Source organism: Oncorhynchus nerka, linkage group LG9a (genome assembly GCF_034236695.1).
Source record: "Oncorhynchus nerka isolate Pitt River linkage group LG9a, Oner_Uvic_2.0, whole genome shotgun sequence".
NCBI lineage: Eukaryota > Metazoa > Chordata > Actinopteri > Salmoniformes > Salmonidae > Oncorhynchus > Oncorhynchus nerka.
Window position 1 is genome coordinate 22,400,901 of NC_088404.1, and position 22,398 is coordinate 22,423,298.

The window sequence follows — 22,398 nt, forward strand, 5'->3', positions numbered from 1 at the left end:
GATTATGTTCTGGCCCCCCAACCATCAGCTCAAAAAAAAAATGTCCTGCGGCTGAATCTAGTTGCCTATAGCAAGCTCTGATGTTGTGCATCCATCCATCCACGATTGCTCTGTTTGGTAAATGGTGACTATTGAATGTTCATACCCGAGAGGGTTAAATCTAGACTTGGTTTCCTCTATCATAATTGCTCATATTTCACCCCAGCTTCCAAAGTAACCCTGATTCAGATGACCATGCTAGATTACAGAGATGTAATTTTTAGATCGCAGGTAAGGGTGCTGTCGAGGGGCTAGATGTTCTTTACCATTCGACCATCAGATTTGCCACCAATGCTCCTTATAGGACACATCACTGCACTCTACTTCTCTGTAAACTGGCCATTTCTGAAAACGCGGTTCTAGGCCCCCTTGCTTGATGTTTATTTAAGCCTCACTCCCCCCTATCTGAGATGTCTACTGCAGCCCTTATCCTCCACATACAACACCCGTTCTGCCAGTCACATTCTGTTAAAGATCCCCAAAGCAAACACATCCCTGGGTCACTCCTCTTTTCAGTTCGCTGCAGTTAGCTACTGGAACGAGCTGCAAAAAAAAAAACTGGACAGTTTTATTGACACTTTGTTTGTGCTGCTACCATGCTGTGCTGCTGCCATATTGTATTGCTACCATGCTGTGTTGTTGTCTTAGGTCTCTCTTTATGTAGTGTTGGTGACCCTGTTGTTGTGATTTGTGTTTTTTCCTATTCAAAAAATAATAATTATTATCCTAATCCCCGTTCCAGCAGGAGGCCTATTGCCTCTTGGTAGGCCGTCCTTGTAAATAAGAATTGTATCTTAATTGACTTGCCTAGTTAACTAAAGGTTACAGTGCTTTGGGAAAGTATTCAGACCCTTTGCTATGAGGCTCAAAATTGAGCTCAGTTGATCATCCTTGAGATGTTTCTTCAACTTGGAGTCCACCTGTGGCAAATTCAATTGTTTGGACATGATTTGGAAAGGCACATAACAGTCTATACAAGGTCCCACAGTTGACCGTGCATGTCAGAACAAAAACCAAGCCATGAGGTTGAAGGAATTGTACGTAGAGCTCTGAGACAGGATTGTGCCGAGGCACAGATCTGGGGAAGGGTACCAAAAAACATCGGCAGCATTGAAGGTCCCCATGAACACAGTGGCCTCCATCATTTTTAAATGGAAGAAGTTTGGAACCACCAAGACTCTTCCTAGAGCTGGCCGCCCGGCCAAACTGAGCAATCGAGGGAGAAGGGCCATGGTCAGGGAGGTGATCAAGAACCCAATGGTCACTCTGATAGAGCTCGAGTTTCTCTGTGGAGATGGGAGACCCTTCCAGAAGGACAACCATCTCTACAGCACTCCACCAATCAGGCCTTTATGGTAGACTAGCCAGACGGAAGCCACTCCTCAGTAAAAGGCACATGACAGCCCGCTTGTAGTTTGCCAAAAGTCACCTAAAGGACTCTTAGACCATGGCAAACAAAGTTTTCTGGTCTGATGAAACCAAGATTAAACTCTTTGGCCTGAATGCCAAGCGTCACGTCTGGAGGAAATCTGGCACCATCCCTACGGTTAAGCATTGTGGTGGCAGCATCATGCTGTGGGGATGTTTTCAGTGGCAGGGACTGGGAGACTAGTCAGGATCAAGGGAAAGATAAATGGAGCAAAGTACAGAGATCCTTGATATTTTAAAAAAGTCTCTGAATGTCATTGAGTGTCCCAGCCAGAGCCCGGACTTGAACCCGATCAAACATCTCTGAAGACCTGAAAATAGCTGTGCAGCGACGCTCCCCATCCAACCTGACAGATCTTGATAGGATCTGCAGAGAAGAATTGGAGAAACTCCACAAATACAGGTGTGCCAAGCTTGTAGAGTCATACCCAAGAAGACTTGAGGCTGTAATCGCTGCCAAAGGTGCTTCAACAAAGTACTGAGTAAAGGGTCTGAATACTTATGTAAATGTCATATTTCATTTTTATTTATTTAAAATATAATTACATAAAACATTTTATAGTGTGAAATATTTAATCCATTTTAGAATAAGGCTGTAAAGTAACAATGTGGAGGTAGTCAAGGGGTCTAAATACTTTCTGAATGCCGGGTAAATGCAAATTAAAAGAGGGGCCTACACTCGGGAGTTGGGGTGCATTACTGCTGCTTTGACTTGTAAAGGCTTCTACACACTTTACGCAATGTTCTTTTTTTTGTTACCTTCTGTTGAAGGAATTCTAAATTCCTCTGTTTTAATTCCCAATCAAAACTAAACACTCTGTCAATGCATAAGTGTGTGTAAGACCCTATATTTTATAAGAATGGACAGAGCCCCGGTCTTAAAAGTCAGGTAACAGCGTTTAATTCAAGAGAGTACTAAGTTCATACACATTTTGCCACAGGTTATAAACTGAAAATGACGTCAGCGTTTTCTAAATGTTCCGTCTCTTCTTGACACTGGTAGAAAGGCTTTATAGATCTCAAGCCTTCCCTCCTTGCCTAGAGCCAAGGTCAGTCAGTGTAGATTAGCATTCTAGACAGTCTGGAGATAGTTAATTCATTTGTACAAAGGAACAGACCGTCATTGTACTAAACTCCTGACTACATTATATTCAATACTGAGAGCAACAGAGAAAATTCATACATGTACAGTAACATACGTCTTTTAATTCATCCTGATTGAAATGTATACATAATTAGTCATTATAGATAAAAATTCCCTTAACACCTTCTTAACCTAACCTCCCTGTAAAACCTTTACATACAGTATGTGTAAATTTGTGACCTGTAGTTATTACATCATACAGTCAGTTACATCAGAGGTAAAGACACTTTTGGGAGAATTGATTTAGAAATACATTTGCCAATGTGGTTTATAGTGTAACTGTTGCTTTTACTTCTCATTTAGTACTGATCAGAGTATTACTAGACTGAGTCCCTAGAGATTACTTCAGGGGAAATGCCTTGTCTGGTTGCCAAGTTGAAGCTATTCTGTTTTGGTCAAGAAGCTTAGAGCTAAAGAGGCTTGGTTCTAATGTGTCGATCAATTAAGAGTTTAAAATATAAAACACAATAATTATGTCGCCCCAGTTTGTCCTGTGTGATCTTCCTTGTAGGTTACACACCTCGTCGTCATGACCTAGCCCTTTAGAATGTGTAGGCTATTCATGCTTGTGTGCATCACTAATTGATCCACTTCAAAGTTGTAAAGCCACTTAAACATTGTCATTGATTCTAAATATGTCATGTGTGACTTAGCTGAGCGTCATGGGATGTTGTGTTCCCTTCCAGGAGATGGCCATTATGCTGTGGACAGAGAGAGGAACAGAGTAATGAAGGCACAGATAGAGGAAGAGCTGAAGAAACTGGAAGATGAGGTCTCAGACTGTAAGAGGAAGCACAAACACATATACCATATAGTCTGTTTGTATACTTCTTGTATGTATACAGGTTTTTCGGCAATAATTAAAAATAAAATAAAAACACATACCATATATTGTATGCCATCAAAACACTGACAAGTCTGACCATGCTAATAGTTGGGTCTCTGTTCTTGTACAACTGGGTCTGGGACTGTCAAATAAATATGTGTGTTTGTGTGCAGCCTTCTCCAGTACAGGCTTCGACTGCCATACGTCTCCAGTGTTTAGCCCAGCCAACCCAGAGAGCTCCATCGAGGACTGCCTGGCTGTTCTGGGTGACCGGGTGGCCAGAGACCTGGACACACACCTGGCCTCTACTGTACACGCACTCCTCAGTGCGTGAGTATCTGTTCAGCAGTGTACACCCAGCCTAATATTGTGTGTGTGTGTCAGTCAATGAGCAGCCAGTTGTAGTGTTGTTCACTAGTCACCCTTTTAAAAAGAGAACAAATTAGTAAACTCAGTGTATGTCTGAGTTGTGAAAGGGTATACGTTTCAGTCCCTTTCAGTCCTTGAAATACAGTCTGCTCAGCAGGTCCTGGGTGGCTCACTTGTACTGTAGGCCTGAAGTCAAACTCAAGGTTGATTGTCTTTCATACCGCCGTAGGGAAAATGTTCCTGTGTAGCAAGTTCAGAACAGCACACAGACCTTATGAAAGGTTGTATTGCATGACTACTCCGAGGTTTATTTTCAATCTTTTTAATGATGACATTCGATTCCAAGAATCCCTAATATAGGTTTAGTCAATGGCACACAACCATTAGATGGGCTAGGCTACCATTCATTTTCTCAAGTTACAGAAATGCAAGGACGTTACTCATATATCACGTAGGCTAGGTGTGTGTCTAATCTAGGTTAGTCTTATTTATAAACCAGCTCTCAATGGCACATGCATTTCAATTTCTCAAATTACTTTCAAGGTCACTGGTGAATGATCACTGAGGGGTGTTTCTGTGTGCGTGCAGGTTGTGAACTTGTATAAACCAACCCTGTTATGTTTCCAGCCTGAGCCCCTGTGTGTTTGTTTGACAGCCCGCTGGACTACGAGCATTTCAGAGAAGCAGCACAAGACATCTCCTGCCACACGCAGAGTGGCTGGAGCAAGGTGAGGGATCTCTCTACTGTTCACCTGCAGTTACTGACTAACAACCTATGAGGTCTAGCTCAGAAACAACCCATACGATTTTCCCCCTAGCTCTTTGGCCTATGGAATTTGCTGATCTGAAGAATCTGATGGGTGTAAACGTTATGGTGGAAGCTCCCCTTTGCCTGTTTTAAAAAATAATTTTATTTTTATTTTATTTAACCAGGAAAGTCAGTTAAGAACAAATTCTTATTTACAATGACGGTCTACCCCGGCCAAACCCGGACGACACTGGGCCAATTGTGCGCCGCACTATGGGACTCCCAATCACGGCCGGATGTGATACAGCCTGGATTCGAACCAGGGATTATAGTGATGCCTCTTGCACTGAGATACAGTGCCGCTGTGCCACTCGGGAAACCTTTGCGGCTACCTATCCTGGTTGCTTTTGGACAGTGTCTTGAACGGGACACTGCCTCCCCCTGTCCCCAGGTGCTGGTGCCATTGGTGCTGCTGCAGGCCCTCCAGGGAGAAGGACAGATCCTGGCCCACCTGCTACCTCTGGGGGTCCGTTTCCTGGAGGAGGCTGAGGCAGACTACATCATCCAGCAGGGAGGATGGGTGAGTGGACACTGGACAAGGGGATGGGTGGTACATATTGGTAGGATGGGACAGGGGACGGACCAAGAATGAACCACTTATTAATTTCTCTTTCGAAGTTCAAACATATAAATGTTTCAGCCTTGACCTGTTGGCTGCTGTACACAGTATAGCCAGAGTAGGGCGCCAGATATCCACTGTACATGGTTGGCTATAAGGGCATTTTGTCTTTGTTGGTAATGAATTTTGATAAACTAGAACATAACGATAAACTAGAACATAACGATAAAACCTAAGTGCATAATATGTTAACGTGAATGTTCTTGTAGGTAAAGAATTGTTGTAAAGGTGCTTGGTTTATCACCATTCTACACTGAACAAAAATATAAACGCAACATGTAAAGTGTTGGTCCCATGTTTCATGAGCTGAAATAAAAGATCCCAGAAAAAAGGTTGTCACAAATAGGTTATTTCTCTCAAATATTGTGCTCAAATTAGTTTACATCCCTGTTAGTGAGCATTTTCTCCTTTACCAAGATAATCCATCCACCTGACAGGTGTGGCATATTAAGAAGCTGATTAAACCGCAAGATCATTAGACAGGTGCACCTTGTGCTGGGAACACATGTGGGTGAGTGGTTTGCTGAATTCAACTTTGTGAACAGAGTGCCCCGCGGTGGGGTTATGGTAAGCTACGGACAACGAACACCATTGCATTTTATCGATGGCAATTTGACTGCACAGAGATACCATGACGAGATCCTGAGGCCCATTGTCGTGCCATTCATCCACTGCCCATCACGTCATGTTTCAGCATGATAATGCATGGCCGCATGTTGCAAGGATCTGTACACAATTCGTGGAAGCTGAAAATGCCCCAGTTCTTCCAGACATGTCACCCATTGAGCATGTTTGGGATGCTCTGGATCAACGTGTTCAACAGCGTGTTCCAGTTCCTGCCAATATCCAGCAACTTCACGCAGCCATTGAAGAGGAGTGGGACAACGTTCCACAGGCCACAATCAACAGCCTGATCAACTCTATGTGAAGGAGATGTTGCGCTGCATGAGGCAAATGGTGGTAACACCAGATACTGACTGGGTTTCTGATCCACGGCCCTACTTTGAAAATGTTTTTGCAATCGTATTTGTTTTTTACCTTCTTAAAATTTAACTAGGCAAGTCCGTTAAGACAAAATTCTTATTGACAATGAATGCCTAGCCCGGCCAAACCCGGCCGACAGTGGGCCAATTGTGCGTCGCCCTATGTGAGTGTTACCATTGGATGCATGTCTGTATTCCCAGTCGTGAAATCAATAGATTAGGGTCTAATGAATTTATTTAAATTGACTGATTTCCTTATATGAACTGTAACTCAGTAAAATCTTTGAAATTGTTGTGTTTTTTAATATTTTTGTTCAGTGTAGATTGGGCTCACAATTGTGAAGTGCCCCTGTGCTGAAAGGCTGCTTGAAACCTGTCCTCTAATCCACCCAGCATTTAATAAACCCGGGACTCATTTAAAACTCCGGCAATCCTAAGTGAACCTAGTGTAAGTGAAATGTAGTCTAAATATGCAGTGTTTAGATAGGCAGCCCAATTCTCATCTTTTGCCCAATTATGGGCAAGAGATATTATCTGATTGGTCAAAAGACGAGGTAATAATTGCTGCCTCTGTAAATGCACCAGATTTTCTCATTATGTAAATTGGAACTGATAGAAGGGTCGTTCCATTTGATTTCAATCACTTTTTGACCTCACGCACCCTTTTATTTATATTTTGAACGAAACGGTCTATACATATTCACCCATGGTAGAAGTGGTGAGTTTTTAAAGTTTTTTTACCTGAATGCCAAAACATTTAGGAGATGGAGGTTCTCAAAATTGACCCATTTTACATCCCCTACTATGAGACATGTCTTTATCAATGGAAATATAAACTGTTTGAGTTGTCATTTTAAAAGTTTACAAATGGGGATCTCAAATAGTTATTATCTAAAAACGTCATCCGACTTTTGTATTTTTGCACATGTTGAAACTTAGACCCTATTTTACATAATCGTAGGTTTTTGTGTTGTACCCGCCATCAGTTTTAACTGCTGTTCAGAATACTCTTGAAAACAGGGTGGGTGTCATGTTTTGGCAGACATGTACATAAAATTGAAATGTCAATTTTTCACATGGTTCCACACATCAGAGAATGTTGACATTAATGGGAATATCAGTTTTAAATTATTCTGTAAATCTTACATAGGAAATCTATTGAAATCATAGAAGTATAGATGGAATATACTTTCCCCATTTAAGTTGACATTCGACGGTGGGTGGACCAGCAGCCATCTTTGTGGTAGTAATAGGAAGTTAACACTATGGTCTGAAGGGATATGGCTAGTCTACGAATTCTATTTCTATGTTTGAAATGCCACCCACCCTGCATTTCAAGAGTATGCTGTGTCTCAACTGATGGCGGGAAAACTCTGATTATGTATAGTAGGGTCTAAACTACAACATATCTGATCGACAATAAGAAATTCATTTTTTTTCTCCAAGAAATTAAGTTGTTTGACAACCCTGCTTTTGTAAACTTTAAAATGATATCAAACTCAGCCGTTTATCTTTTCCAGTGAGGGAAAACATGGATGTCTCATGGTTGGGTGAGGTATGCAAAATGCATCGACTTTAAGCCCCTCTATCTCCTAAATGTTTTGGCATTCAGGTCCAAAAACTCAGTTTCTGACCACTACGACCATGGGAAAATGCAATACATGGCCAAAAGGATGTGGACACCCTTTCAAATTGGTGGATTTCAGCTGTGTCAGCCACATCCTTTGCAGACAGGTGTATAAAATCGAGCACACAGCGACGGAATCTCCATAGTTAAATATTGGCCGTAGAATGGCCTTACTGAAGATCTCAGTTTCTTTGAATGTAGCACCGTCATTGAATGGCACCATTCCATCAAGTCAGTTCTCCAAATTTCTGCCCTGCTAGTTTCCCGGTCAACTGTAAGTGCTGTTATTGTGAAGTGGAAACGTCTAGGAGCAACAGCGGGTTCAGCCGCGAAGTGGTAGGCCACACAAGCTCACAGAACGGGATTGCTGAAGCGCCTGTCCTCAGTTGCAACACTCACTACCGAGTTCCAAACTGTCTCTGGAAGCAACGTTGGCACAACTGTTCGTTGAGAGCTTCATCAAATGGGTTTCCATGGCAGAGTGGCCGCACACAAGCCTAAGATCATCATGCAACATACCAAGCATCAGCTGGAGTGGTGTAAAGTTCGCTGCCATTGGACTCTGGAGAAGCCAGGAGAAGACTACTTGCCCGACTGCATAGTGGTGCCTGACTGCAATAATGGTCTGGGGCTGTTTTTTATGGTTTGGGCTACGCCCCTTAGTTCCAGTGAAGGTAAATCTTAACGCTACAGCATACAACATTCAACACAATTCTGTGATTCCATCTTTGTGGCAACAGGTTGGGGAAGTCCCTTTGTGGTTTTACATGACAATGCCCCGATGCACAAGCGAGGTCCATAGAGAAATGGTTTGTTGAGATCGGTATGGAAGAACTTGTTAGCAGTTGATGTTACTCTTCAATAACCCCAATGCAAATCAGGGGGAGGAAAATAGGTTTATTCAAAGAGAACAAATTATGCGGGGAGGTAGATGTTAATTCTTCCCTGTCCTCAGTGATTCTCTTCTGTGATTCTCTCCCAGAACAAAGGGACAGGATGTGCTTTATAACCCAGCCCTAGCCTGTGGGTGACCAATTAGAATTCCTTGCAATAGAACTGGGCCACTGGCCAAATAACAAGTATCCTATTTCAGGTTCAATGTATAAACAATTTGGACCAAGGAGAACTTGCTATGAGTCCTGGACTGAAATTCCTCCCATGTCTCTGACCCATTGATTATGAATCCCCTATTACAGAAAAAACACTTTCCATTAATCGTTAGTACTCTATTGAACTCTCGTCCTCTGCGATGTGTATTTATCTTTGAAATATTCTCACGAACTTGACTGGCCTGCACAGAGGCCTGACGTCAACCCCATCGAACACCTTTGAGGTGAATTGGAATGCCGACTGCGAGCCAAGCCTAATTGCCCAACATCAGTGCCCGACCTAACTAATGCTTCTGTGGCTGAATGAAGGCACGTCCCCGCAGCAATGCTCCAACATCTAGTGGAACACCTTCCCAGAAGATTGAGAGGCGATCGCAGCAAAGAGGGGACCAACTCTATATTAATGCCAATGATTTTGAAATGAGATGTTCTACAAGCAGGTGCCCACATACTTTTGGCTATGTAGTGTATGTACGAAAAGTTTTGTTCGAAATCAAGAGTGCCGTCAAAAAGTGAATGAAATCAAATGAAACAACCCAGAAGTCTGACCAGTCCTGTAGAAAGTGGTTCTGCTGTCAATACAAATAGCTGTGTGTGTGATGATTACTCGGGCTGTGACAGTCATGGAATTTTGGATGACTGTTATTGGTCAGCCAAATGACTGCGATCAACGTTATGTGTATGAATAACACTTTGTTTTTCTCACACACAGGGCAGTTGAGTCGGTAATGTAGTAAAGTACTAACTGCAATACCGACTCAACTCTGCTCAGAAAATAAACATTCACTCAAACACCCTTTGATGCCTCAGATGACTTGACTACACGGCAGCATTTCCAGTCTGAGTAATGATTTGTCAGGAGAAATGCATAGTTTTGTGTTAATACAATGTAATTGTGTGTGTTAGGCAGTCTTACTTGCTGACTGAGATCTAAGGGCTTACACATCAATAGGGTTTGCTATCCGAGAATACTTAGCACCTCAATGTAATTTTCAAACCGAGTGCGCACTGATTTTACATGTACAATGGCTTTAAAAATGTCTAAATTCAGACGTCTACAGCGGGTGGTCCCTAAAACGATCGACAGATAAATGCTAGATCCACATTCGGTGCGATGTGTGCGGGCCTTTAAGAAACCCTTAGAGCGTGTGCCAGAGTCTTGTGTGGCAGACAAAGCTCCCGACTCCAGACCACATCCCCCTGGCGATGGGGGTTTGAGTAGTCTTGGCCACTTTCCTATCTATGTCCCTCTGTTTTTCTCCCTATTGTACTAAAATACGTGTGACGTGTCAGAATTCTGATCTCCCTTAAAATGAAAATGGCTATAGTCTGGCACGGTAGTAACGATCTCAACCACGCATGCCCCCATGTCAACAAGGGTTCGAGCCCCATCTTGGCCACTCAGTTTTCGACCCGACTACTGTTTCTACACCCCCCCCCCTTTTTATTTCTTGATGTCCTATCGTAAACAATACTAATACCTAAGGTTGGTAGAACCGATCTCCTTTAAGAAAGAAATTGAAGACATCCTCATTGCAATCATTTGAACATAATATCAGGAAGCAGAAGTGGGGGGGGGGGGGAATATGTTTTACAGACATTTTCTGTTTATATATTGTGGAGGCCTGAGCTTGTGTCTTATAGTAGAGCACTACTGCGCCACCATGAATGAGGGCACCGTGGTAAGGTCACATGACCTGATGATGATAAACTGCTAGGGTAGCCATTATCTCTTGTTTCCATATGGGTTCAGTCTGCCTAGCGGTTAAGAGCATTGGGCCAGTAACCGAAAAGGTCGCTGGTTCGAATCCCCTCGCAAGGCACGCAATCCTAATTGCTCCTGTAAGTTGCTCTAGATAAGAGCATCTGCTAAATGATTAAAATGTTCCGTCAGGGATAGACCATAGGCTGGGAGAGCAGCAAGGGAGAGGGTGAGTGAAAAAGAGGGATGGGTGGGGGTTTGTATGACACGCCAGTGAGATCTCCTGTGCAGCGCGGATAAAGCTTCATTACTCTGACAGCGGTGTGTGGGTCCACTTCTCGACAGCTGGGTTCTCCCTTCTCTTCTCTTCTTTCTCTCCACTCTCTTTTGAACCCTGTCTGTGCTTCTGCCGTGCTCAGGGAAGCAGTCCTTGTGTAGTTGCTGCGTGAGCCGAGTCACTTTCAGGTAGGACATTTATCTTGTGGGTTTTGGTGGTACATGTTTGTATAGAACATTTGATCATAGTAAGAGGTGGTCCAGAGGATTGATGAACTCTGGACCGCAGAGAAGGGCTCCCGTTTCTGGATCTGGTTTCAGCTCGCTTGACCGTGAAGGGTGTGTGGACATCTGAGTTGACATTTTGAGCACAGTGCCTAGAACACGAGAACCATCCACAGTCCTCTGACGGAGTACTTGGAACAGAAAGTGTCCGAAGATGGAGGGAAAATCATCATATCTTGCACCTTTTTATAACTCAGAGGAAATCATCTCTAACTCAAACTGCCTCTTGAGTCTTATTGAGCGATTGATTGGTCGAAGTTATCACTAAATCTGATAGGATGCAGATTTGATATAGAGGACAGGTACGTCATGCCCTCCTTGTGACAGTTGCCCCTCCTGCTGTGATTGGTGTCTCTGACCTTGACCATGCCTTCTGTTTAATTACATGAGGAAACAAAAAGGATTATGTTGTGTTCACTTCATTGGGCAACAACAACACCAGCATCTCATAAATCTGACCCAGCCATGTGAGGGGGAGGGGAAGATTGAGTAAGTAAGGGAAATGCAATACACTAGGGAGACATTTTGAATAAAGACAGCACAAAATGAACTAGCATGGTATGCCTGCATTTGAAGCTGTTCCCTATGAAGGGTTTGAGTCTGGGATATGCTGTAACTGTGTGAGAGCTTAATACCCTATGTAGCTGGTCAAAGAGTGAGGGGGTGTTTCTGTATTAAACTTGGCTGGTGGAAAGGTCCGTATTTGAACTTTGCCCTTGAGAACCCCCCCACCCCACACCTACCCTCTCTCCCAGTCTCTTGTTCTCTTCTGTCTGACACAGTCCTGTTCTTCAGACTACACTAACTGCTGTCCTTCAGGGCACAATGAAAACTGCTGTGTGTGTTCTGACGGGGCACTTCAGCCATGTTGTATTACATACCTTGTCGTCGGTTTAATATAACTGTCGCTAGGAAGTGACAAGACAAAAAAAGGTTGTCGGGGGCTAAAATGGTCAGACACTGAATGCAGTAATATTAAAGTTGTATTTTTATTTTGGTGTGTCTACCTCAAACTGCTCATGTGACTAGTATGACTAGTTTCTTTATGTTGCTCACCCAAATAGTGCTTGACACCTTAGTTACAGCACACAATTGTAAAGTTGCTTGCCAAATATGCTTAAACTGGGCAACTCAGTCAGGCTAAAACCCATATAATTTTACTGTTTGATGTTGGTAAGAATTTGCATAAACACAGGCACAAATCATATTTGGGGGTAGGGTTGCAAAATTCTGGTAACTTTCCCCAAATGTCCTGGTTTTCTAGAAATCCCGCTTGGAGTTTCCCGGAATCGGGATGAAATAATCTGGAATACGCCAACCAAGATTTTTTTTTAAACTGGGGAATTTAAGGAAAGTAATTTTGCAACCCTATTCGGGGGGTGGGGGTGCTGAGAGCATTCTGGTCTTAGTCGGGACACGTCAGGCTGCACAGCCCTCCGCCATGTTATGTAAGAGACGTTTTTCTTCTGTTGTGTTGGAATGCTGCGTGCATCTCTTCGTCCTACAGTGACTGGCTGTGCGGCAGAGCAGAGGAAGCCCTGAAATAAACCTCATAAATCCTCTGAAAAATCACCGGAGGCCAGACTGGCCTACTTATAGCCTCCCAGAGCAGTGCCACCTCTTTCCCCTGCTAAAAACTAAACCCAGATCAGATCCCCCAGTGGAGGAAAGAGGACGGTTACAATATCATCCCTGCGTCAGTCTTCTGTGGTGTCGCTGCTAATGGCTGAACCCAGGTCAGTGTCTACCGCTGCTGTCTGATGCAACCTGCGTCACATACACTGACAGAGTAACACTACCTTTGGTGCGGAACACCTTTTGGATGCCTGGTCTGAAGTACCTCTGTAAGATGCTTCAGGGCCAAGCACAGTCCCGCTATCTGGATCCATTTTATACATTTGAATGAAAACTGCATTTAAACGGTCTTATTCGTTTAGGTTAGAATTGCATTGTTGCTCTTCAGCAGTAGTGGATGAATTGGATGAGGTAGGAAATGGGGGATCTTATGTCACTGACAACTGTCTTTTCCTGCCTAAGTTTGCCCACTGCCAATGAAGGAATCATTAAAATAATTGGCAACAGTTTTGGGATCAATAAACCATCTGATTCGATGAAAGATGGAGTTAAATGAGTCTTTCTGCCCATAACTTCAATACTTTAAAATACATTTTTTCTCATTTAAAAAATAAATAATAATTTCTCAGCTTCATAATACAGTTCATTTTTTGTTGAGTTTAGTCACATTTCTCAATTTACAGCCAGTCAGATGTGCAGCCAGTCTTATTAGCCACTCCTTTTGCACCATCTTTCAACAATAGTTTTTCAATTCTTCATCAAAACATGGAGCCTTAACAGTCAGTTTCTTAACATGTGTATGTTTATCAATAATTGGAAGAAGCAATTTCATAAATTCAAGTACAGCATCTGGATGCTCATTAATCACATCAGACCAACATATTTTTTACATCATCCACATAAGTCACAGCAAAATGTTTTGTATTTATTCTTATTTTAGGCCCAGCTTTTGGAACTTTGGATTTCCTGGATATAGCCACTATATTGTGATCACTGCATCCAATGGGTATGGATACAGCTTAACAACAAAGTTACAGTATTAGTAAAAATGTGAGCAGACCGTACCGCCCTTTGGAGTGCCTTGCGCGTGGTGCAGTTGCTGTTCCAGGCGGTTGTACAGCCCGACAGGATACCCACAATTGTGCATCTGTAAAAGTTTCTGAAGGTCTTAGAGGCCAAGACAAATTTCTTCAGCCTCCTGTTGTGCCTTCTTCACCACACTGTCTGTGTGGGTGGACCATTTCAGATCGTCAGTGATGTGTACACCGAGGAACTTGAAGCTTTCCACCTTCTCTACAGCAGTCCCATCGATGTCGATAGGGTTACAGTGAGAAGCTTCCTCTTGAGGGGACAGCTTGATTTAAAAAAAAAAAGAGTCAATATTCAGGTCCCCAAGAAAGTAGACCTCTGTTTACATCACATACACTATCAAGAATTTCACACCTTATTTAGATACGGACTGTTTGTACTATCCCTGTAATGCTTAGAGGAGATATTATGTCAAGTGTTATTGAAGTATGGTGTGTTTTTTTTTTTATATATATATTTTTAAATGTAACCTTTATCTAACTAGGAAAGTTAAGAACAACAAATTCTTATTTACAATGACAGCCTACCAGGGAACAGTGTGCTAACTGCCTTGTTCAGGGGCAGAATGACAGATTTTTACCTTGTCTGCTTGAGGATTCGATCCAGAAACTTTCGGTTACTAGCCCAATGCTCTAACCACTAGGCTACTTGCTACTACGTATGGAATCCTGTAAAAAGAGTTAAACAAATCAAAATACATGAGATTCTTCAAAGTAGCCACACTTTGCCTTGATGACAGCTTTGCACACTCTTGGCATTATCTCAACCAACTTCACGAGGAATGCTTTTCCAACAGTCTTGAAGGAGTTCTCACATATGCTGAGCACTTGTTGGCTGCTTTTCCTTCACTCTGCAGTCCGACTCATCCCAAACCATCTCAATTGGGTATAGGTCGGGTGATTGTGGAGGCCAGGTCATCTGATGCAGCACTACATCACTATCCTTCTTGGTCAAATAGCCCGTACACAGCCTGGAGGTGTGTTGGGTCATTGTCCTGTTGATAAACAAATGATAGGCCATTCCATCTGGTTTATGCTTAGTGGGACGATCACTGCAGAAGGCTGTGGTTGCCATGCTGGTTAAGAGTGCCTTGAATTCTAAATAAATCACTGACAGTGTCACCAGCAAAGCACCATCACACCACCACACCCATGCTTCATGGTGGGAACTTCAGATTTGGAGATCATCCGTTCACCTACTTTGCGTCTCAAAGACATGGCGGTTGGAACACAACTCAAATTTGACTCCAGACCAAAGGACAGATTTCTACCGGTCTAATATCCATTGCTCATGTTTCTTGGCCCAAGCAAGTCACTTCTTCTTATTGGTGTCCTCTAATAGTGGTTTCTTTGCAGCAGTTTGACCATGAAGGCCTGATTTCACGCAGTCTCCTCTGAACAGTTGATGTTGAGATATGTCTGTTATTTGAACTCTGACATTTATTTGGGCTGCAATTTCTGGAGCTGGTAACTCTAATGAACTTATCCTCTGCAGCAGAGGTAACTCTGGGTCTTCCTTTCCTGTGGTGGGCCTCATGAGAGCCAGTTTCATCATAGCACTTGATGGTTTTTGCAACTGCACTTAAAGAAACATTCATAGTTCTTTACATTTTCTGGACTGTCATTTCTCTTTGCTTATTTGAGCTGTTCTTGCCATAATATGGACTTTATCTATTACCAAATAGGGCTCTCTCTGTATACCACCCCTACCTTGTCACAACACGACTGATTGGCTCAAATGCATTAAGAAAGAAAGAAATTCCACAAATAAAGTTAATGCACACCTGTTAACTGAAATGCATTCCAGGTGACTACCTCATGAAGCTGGTTGAGAGAATGCCAAGCATGTGCAAAGCTGTCAAGGGAAAGGGTGGCTACCTTGAAGAATCTCTAATATAAAATGTTATTTTTTTGATTACTACAGGATTCCATATGTTATTTCATAGTTTGTATTATATTATTCTTCAATGTATAAAATAGTAAAAAATTGAGAGAAACCCTTGAATGAGTAGGTGTGTCCAAACTTTTGACTGGTACTGTACATTCATCAACACCTCCCCCTTAAGCATTCCTGTCTCTTCTATAGCTGTTGCATTGCTTCTGCTGGATCATCAAATTAATTATGCCTAATATGAATGCCTAATATGAATGTTATCCGATGTTACAAAGTCATTGATTTCATGAACCTTATTTCTTAGCCCATATTAATATACGTCGGCTATTTTCAGCCCTTTCCTGTGTAGCTTATCAGAGATAGACAGACATAATATGGAAAATATCAAACAAAGCAAGAGAGAAAATATGTCCATTCAGCAGCCCATTAATTAGTTGGTGTGTGTGCAATTACGTCCACAACCATGTTGTTCCGGCTTGATTGTCCCTCGATGACAATCTGATTTCAGGTTTATTAGCTGACTCCACTAGTATTTGGATGCGACAGTTGAAGCTATTTTCTTGTTGTAACAACTGCTTGTAGAACTATTTTTGTTTTTAAAAAGATCCTTCACCTGTGAGACACCACTGTCCTCACCCGTACTCCCGCCTGCTTTGGTCATTGTCATGGTAGCAACAACGTACGTTACGCTGTTACTCCTCATAGTTCCAGACAGGGCAGGTCACTGGAAAATTGGAAACAACAAATGGCAGGGATCTAGGACAGCCAGCCTCAAGCCCGTGACAATCCACTGTCCCAGCTACAATGCCTAACTGCGTCGCAGGCTGCATTCAAGCCCTCAAGAAAACGCAGCTATGCTAGCTGCTACGCCAAACGGCTCCTCAGACCCGGCTTTGGTCGGCAGGATCACTGGATAGATGGTAGCGATCCCAGCAACTGATATCAACCGCGTCGCGGGATCCAAATTCAAAAGGTAGTTGGCTATTAACTTCTTGCGTCGAGCCATCCCGGATCCGGGATCGTGACTACAGCCTCAAGCCCATTACCATAACGCAACGTTAACTATTCATGAAAATCGCAAATGAAATGAAATAAATATGCTAGCTCTCAAGCTTAGCCTTTTGTTAACAACACTGTCATCTCAGATTTTCAAAATATGCTTCTCAACCATAGCAAAACAAGCATTTGTGTAACAGTATTGATAGCTAGCGTAGCATTTAGCGTTAGCATTCAGCAGGCAACATTTTCACAAAAACCAGAAAAGCATTCAAATAAAATCATTTACCTTTGAAGAACTTTGGATGTTTTCAATGAGGAGATTCTCAGTTAGATAGCAAATGTTAAGTTTTTCCTGAAAGATTATTTGTTTAGGAGAAATCGCTCCGTTTTGTGCGTCACGTTTGGCTACCAAAAAAAAACGAAAATTCTGTCATCAAAACGCCAAACTTTTTTCCAAATTAACTCCATAATATCGACTGAAACATGGTAAACGTTGTTTAGAATCAATCCTCAAGGTGTTTTTCACATATCTCTTCGATGATATATCGTTCGTGGAAGTCTCCTCTCTCCCCTGAATCACATGGATGAATTGCGTGCAGCTTGGAGATTACGCAGCAATTTCGACAAAGGACACCGGGCGGACACCTGGTAAATGTAGTCTCTTATGGCCAATCTCCCAATGATATGCCTACAAATACGTCACAATGTTGCAGACACCTTGGGGAAACGGCAGAACGTGTAGGCTCGTTCAGGGCGCATTCACAGCCATATAAGGAGACAATGGAAAACAGAGCCTCAAATTCTGCTCATTTCCTGTTTGAAGTTTCATCTTGGTTTCGCCTGTAGCATCAGTTCTGTGGCACTCACAGATAATATCTTTGCAGTTTTGGAAATGTCAGTGTTTTCTTTCCAAAGCTGTCAATTATATGCATAGTCGAGCATCTTTTTGTGACAAAATATTGCGCTTAAAACGGGCACGTTTTTTTTATCCAATAATGAAATAGCGCCCCCATAGCTTCAAGAGGTTAACTAAACTTTTTCAATAGACTCAAAACTTTCCAAAACAACAAACCGAGCTCTCCCTCGTTCCGCGTTCAACAGGAAGTGATGTGTGTGTGCAAGATGATCGCATTTACCTGGTCAGTATAGGTCATGGAAAGTGCAGGTGTTCTTTTTCATAGGTCAGCTTCTGTTTTTCAGAAACTACTAGAGTAGACGGATGAAGGTTAGACGAACATTAGAACTGTAACACTACTACAGTTCGTGTTCTACGTACAGACTTTCAATGTGACAATCTAAATGCATCAGATTTCTGTAAATGTCTTTCTCTTGTCAGGACTTTTTCATTTGGTAATGGAGAGGTGATGAATAGTAATGTCATTAACTGGCTCAATCCCTCAGGCAGCTCTGGGCTGGCTGGCTCAGCATGGAGCCTGATTTCAGTGTGAACCCTTCAGTGTTTGACTACCAGGAACGTCTCTGTTAATGTTTCATAACCTAATAATGTAAAGTCTGCTTATCTGCAGAACACCCAGTCCAGTGTCCATGGACATATTGGAAAATCTGTATTGGCCAGTGCATACATTTATGCAAAGCGTTAACTTTGGATAAGAGGACAAAAAACAATTATTCTTTCACTATTTTATGGTGCTAAAAAGACAAATGAAGCAAAGTCAGCCAGCCTGTGACATGACTTGAGTTCCCAGTTCTAGTATTTGTATTGGCAAAGAGCTGTGTCATGTTGACCTCTACAGACAATGTTGGGTGGCAGCAAGTTTAATGTGACTGAGACTCTGCAGGGAGACGAGGAGATGCGTGTTTTACACTAGTGTACGAGCTTGGTCCAAGAAATGCATGATTCCCTTTCTGAAGGATCTCATCTCTACCTGACACTGTTAGAGGTATTTATTGAACCAGGGTCTGTAGTGACGCCTCTAGCACTGAGATGCAGTGTATTAGACCGCTACGCCACTCGGGAGCCCAGTGGGTTTAACAGTGGGTGTGGTGGTATCACTTACCTCTTGGTTTGTTCAGGGGTTTTAACACAGCATTGTTGAGTGCATAATGGGAACTACCTAGAGGGAAGGGTTGCTAAATAGCTGTTCTACCTTTTCCACCCTTTTCCTGTGAGGAGGGGAGGCCTGCCTTCCCCTCAGAGGAATGTGGGTGTGTCTGTTGGTGTGTTTGTCCTGCGGGGAGGGTGAGGAGCTGGATAACACGCCTGACCACAGATCACAACACCTCAAAGCTCTACAGCTACGGTCTTAGTTTCAACGTGACGGGTGCAGGTTATTGGGAAGTTCTGGTCTCTACAGGATAAATTGGTGTTTTCGGTTTTCACACAGGGAGTGAAGGTGAGAACTACAGGTTTGGACAGTTTGGTGTCTCAGGTTTGGTGTTTTTGTATTTTTATATGAAGTAGCCTAAATATTTAGACTAGAAATATCTATTTCAGTGTTATCTGCTGATTCTCTGTTCTTGTGAGTTGCAGAAATCACTGTTCACTTTTGGTCATGCACTTAGTCTTATGACAACATTTCAAGGTGTTTTAGCTGCTAGCTTCTGAAGGTGATCTACTTAGCCTGATGCTGGAGATGGCTTTTATTAGTGCTTTACCATATGTTATTTTGAGAAAAAGGATATAGAATGAAGAGTTGTATGGCTTCAGTAACTCCAGTGAGGGTCTACTACTGATTTATAACCTAAGATGCATATTGACTTGACTCGCGTATAAAACCAACGGATATTACTCCCAACAGATCGAGACCTTTCCCCTTGGTTCTCACACAACATGGCTGCTTTATCAAACCACTGCAACCTCTACCCAGAGAGGAGGGTTTTTAGAAAATGTATTTAAACCACTGTCCAACACGCAAATCAGCTTATAGCCAGCCAGAGTAAATGCTACAAAGGGCTGGCGTTCGTTTTAATCCCCTGCCTGGCCTCCGGGGATGCAGCCTGGCCTCTCTGAGAGAATGTCCTTGTAAGGAGAACATAACCTTTAGTGACGCCGTAGGCCCATAGGGTAAACAACTGTATTTTACATGGATACAGTAGGGGCCCCATTAGTTAGGAAAATGGGCTGTGAGTCCGATGCAAATAAGTAGTCATTTGCAAGCCTGTTTGAATGGAAGAGGAGTCAACCAGAGCAGTTATGTAGCCTACCTGAATGAACCGTAAAAGTTTAACCTTTTTTATTTTCATGGGGGAGATGCGATTTAGGCTGTGGCAGCAAGTGCTGTCAGGTCCAGGGCTACCGGCTGCCCCTACTGAAGGAGTTCAGTCTGATCCCTGAGGCAGCCATTTTCACACCATCTGACATGTGATTCAGCCAGCCACCCTAACCCAGCCCAACCCGATCCTAGCCACTTCTGCTGTGCTAGCTGCAGCTATGGAAGATCCAACTGTTCTGCCCTGATCTCTAGATATGAGCGTGGATTACATGTGAATAGGGATCCAAGTAAACCCTGGCGGATTACAGATTTGAAATATTAATCTCTTTGCATCTGCTTGCTCAGATCTGAGGGCAGATATGACTGGGATTAAAGGATGGGAGGCTTGGGGAGACGCTAGAGGGGAACTCATGGATTAATACTAGGAAACTCTTACAGAAAGTGTTTTAAAGTAGAAGTTTGCAGTCTGGTGTACTGTTGTGTAGTTCACTAACCTCAAGTTCTCCTATATGGGATCCTATGGGTCTGTAGGAATGAGGGAGCATAATTTTGTTGAAAGGGGAGATGGGAATAGGGGCACTGAGACACAGACACTGTTCAGGGATGTTTTTAGCCTGCAGGAGTCGGGGTGTTTTTATTTTGTTGCAGTTGGAGTAGACATTCCTGTTAGTGGAGTAGTAGGCATTCATACCCTTTGTCGTGACTTTACTTTCATTAATCTGGTGATTTATTTATTTAATCCACTATGTTAAATTGTTAACCAATTGATTTTTTTTAAAACATTAAATGTTTTAATCATTAATCATGTAACAATTCACTCATTAGGATTTGGGGCATCACTGAAGAAGTTGTTTAGAGAGTTACCATCTCCTGAATTAAACTCTAAGGTCTTATGTATTTAATCAATAAACAGTCATCTTATTAATCATTACCTCTTATCAAATACTCATTCTGAACGGTCGTAACCTTGGATCTGCAAAAATGTATTTGTGTGAAATGCCTTCATTTGTCGTTTATCTTGGTCGGAACCAAGCCTTCTCGGAAAGTTGTTGGCCTTCCAGCTGTATGGCTTTAATTGTCCAAAAGGGGTCTCCCCTTTCCCGTCTAATGTTGTTCACTCTGGAAGATAACCAGCCTTGTCAACGGTTCCCATTCGGTGATGAGCGTAGTAGGATAGTCTCACTTAGATTCGCTTTTCTCGATATCTGACTTAAGACAGCTAATCAGCTGTACCAGTGATGGTCTGAAGTGAGGTTCTCGCCTCTTCCTCGTGTTGGTATTTCAGGATTCGGACCACGATGGACATGAGCTGCAGCTCTTCGTCTCTCTGGTCTAAAAGAAGGTGAGTTTATTTCTTCACCTCGTGTTGAGGTTCAGAGTTTCAACCATTTAAAACATATCGTTCTCGCCTCACATTTCCTGGTCTAAAGGTTGATTCCTCTTCCGGGCCTTTATACACTCTTGGTCAAAAGGGGCGTTCTCTCATGCTGACAAGCTCTCTGACCTCACTCGGGGCGTGGCTACTTAATGTGCAAAGGAAATCAAAAACTATCTCATTAGAAAACTAAAATCACACGTCTTCATCACTTTTCATTTTGTATTCACAACATATTGGATGAAAACTTGACAGATAAAGGGGGTATCCTTTCCAAGTTACAGTATTTGGTCCACACAGTTTAATAACATCACAAAATGAAAAACAATATGACATTTGTTTTCTACATCTCCCCACTGACCATTTCCCACATTGTTACGTTAGAAATATTGTTCTATTATTCACTTTTTGGGTGTTAGAGTTTTGGGCGGACAAAAGTGTCTGTGAACAATGCCATTCCTTTGCTTCAGGCCTGGGCAATTCCAGTCCTCGGGGGCCTTATTGGTGTCGCACTTTCCCCCCATCCCTAGCAAACTCACCTGATTTAAACTAATTGCATTTTTAACTGAAGATCATGATTTTAGTTTAGGTTTGTTAGCTGGGACAAAAGTGTGACCCCAATCAGGCCCCCGAGGGCTGGAGGTTCCCAGGCCTGCGTTTGGTTGATACTAAATAGCAAGGGGGAGTGTCTTGTCTCTACACGACCGGGTCCAGCAGCCCCCAAACCCGTCTGATCTGATGCATTCTGATCCTCACAGGACAGCCATGACACCTTTTTTAATATCCAGATTCACTCAACAGCCATATGAGTGTCAGATTACATAATGTCAGGCTTTTGACCCTGTTAGTTCTCATCCATACCACTAGGTGGCATGAACCATATCAAATCAAATCAAATCAAATGTATTTATATAGCCCTTCGTACATCAGCTGATATCTCAAAGTGCTGTACAGAAACCCAGCCTAAAACCCCAAACAGCAAACAATGCAGGTGTAAAAGCACGGTGGCTAGGAAAAACTCCCTAGAAAGGCCAAAACCTAGGAAGAAACCTAGAGAGGAACCAGGCTATGTGGGGTGG

At 42.7% G+C, this 22,398-nt stretch overlaps 1 protein-coding gene across 2 annotated transcripts in view; it reads left to right on the plus strand.

Moving 5' to 3' along the window:
* The window catches only part of bcl2l13 (BCL2 like 13), a 45,681-nt gene that overhangs the window by 10,633 nt on the left and 12,650 nt on the right, over window positions 1-22,398 (plus strand). For both annotated transcript variants that reach the window (XM_029667628.2, XM_029667629.2), the window contains exons 3-6: window positions 3,298-3,393; window positions 3,611-3,767; window positions 4,462-4,534; window positions 5,006-5,134. In XM_029667628.2, the coding sequence (XP_029523488.1) occupies window positions 3,298-3,393; window positions 3,611-3,767; window positions 4,462-4,534; window positions 5,006-5,134 (455 nt within the window). The remainder of the gene's footprint in view (window positions 1-3,297; window positions 3,394-3,610; window positions 3,768-4,461; window positions 4,535-5,005; window positions 5,135-22,398) is intronic.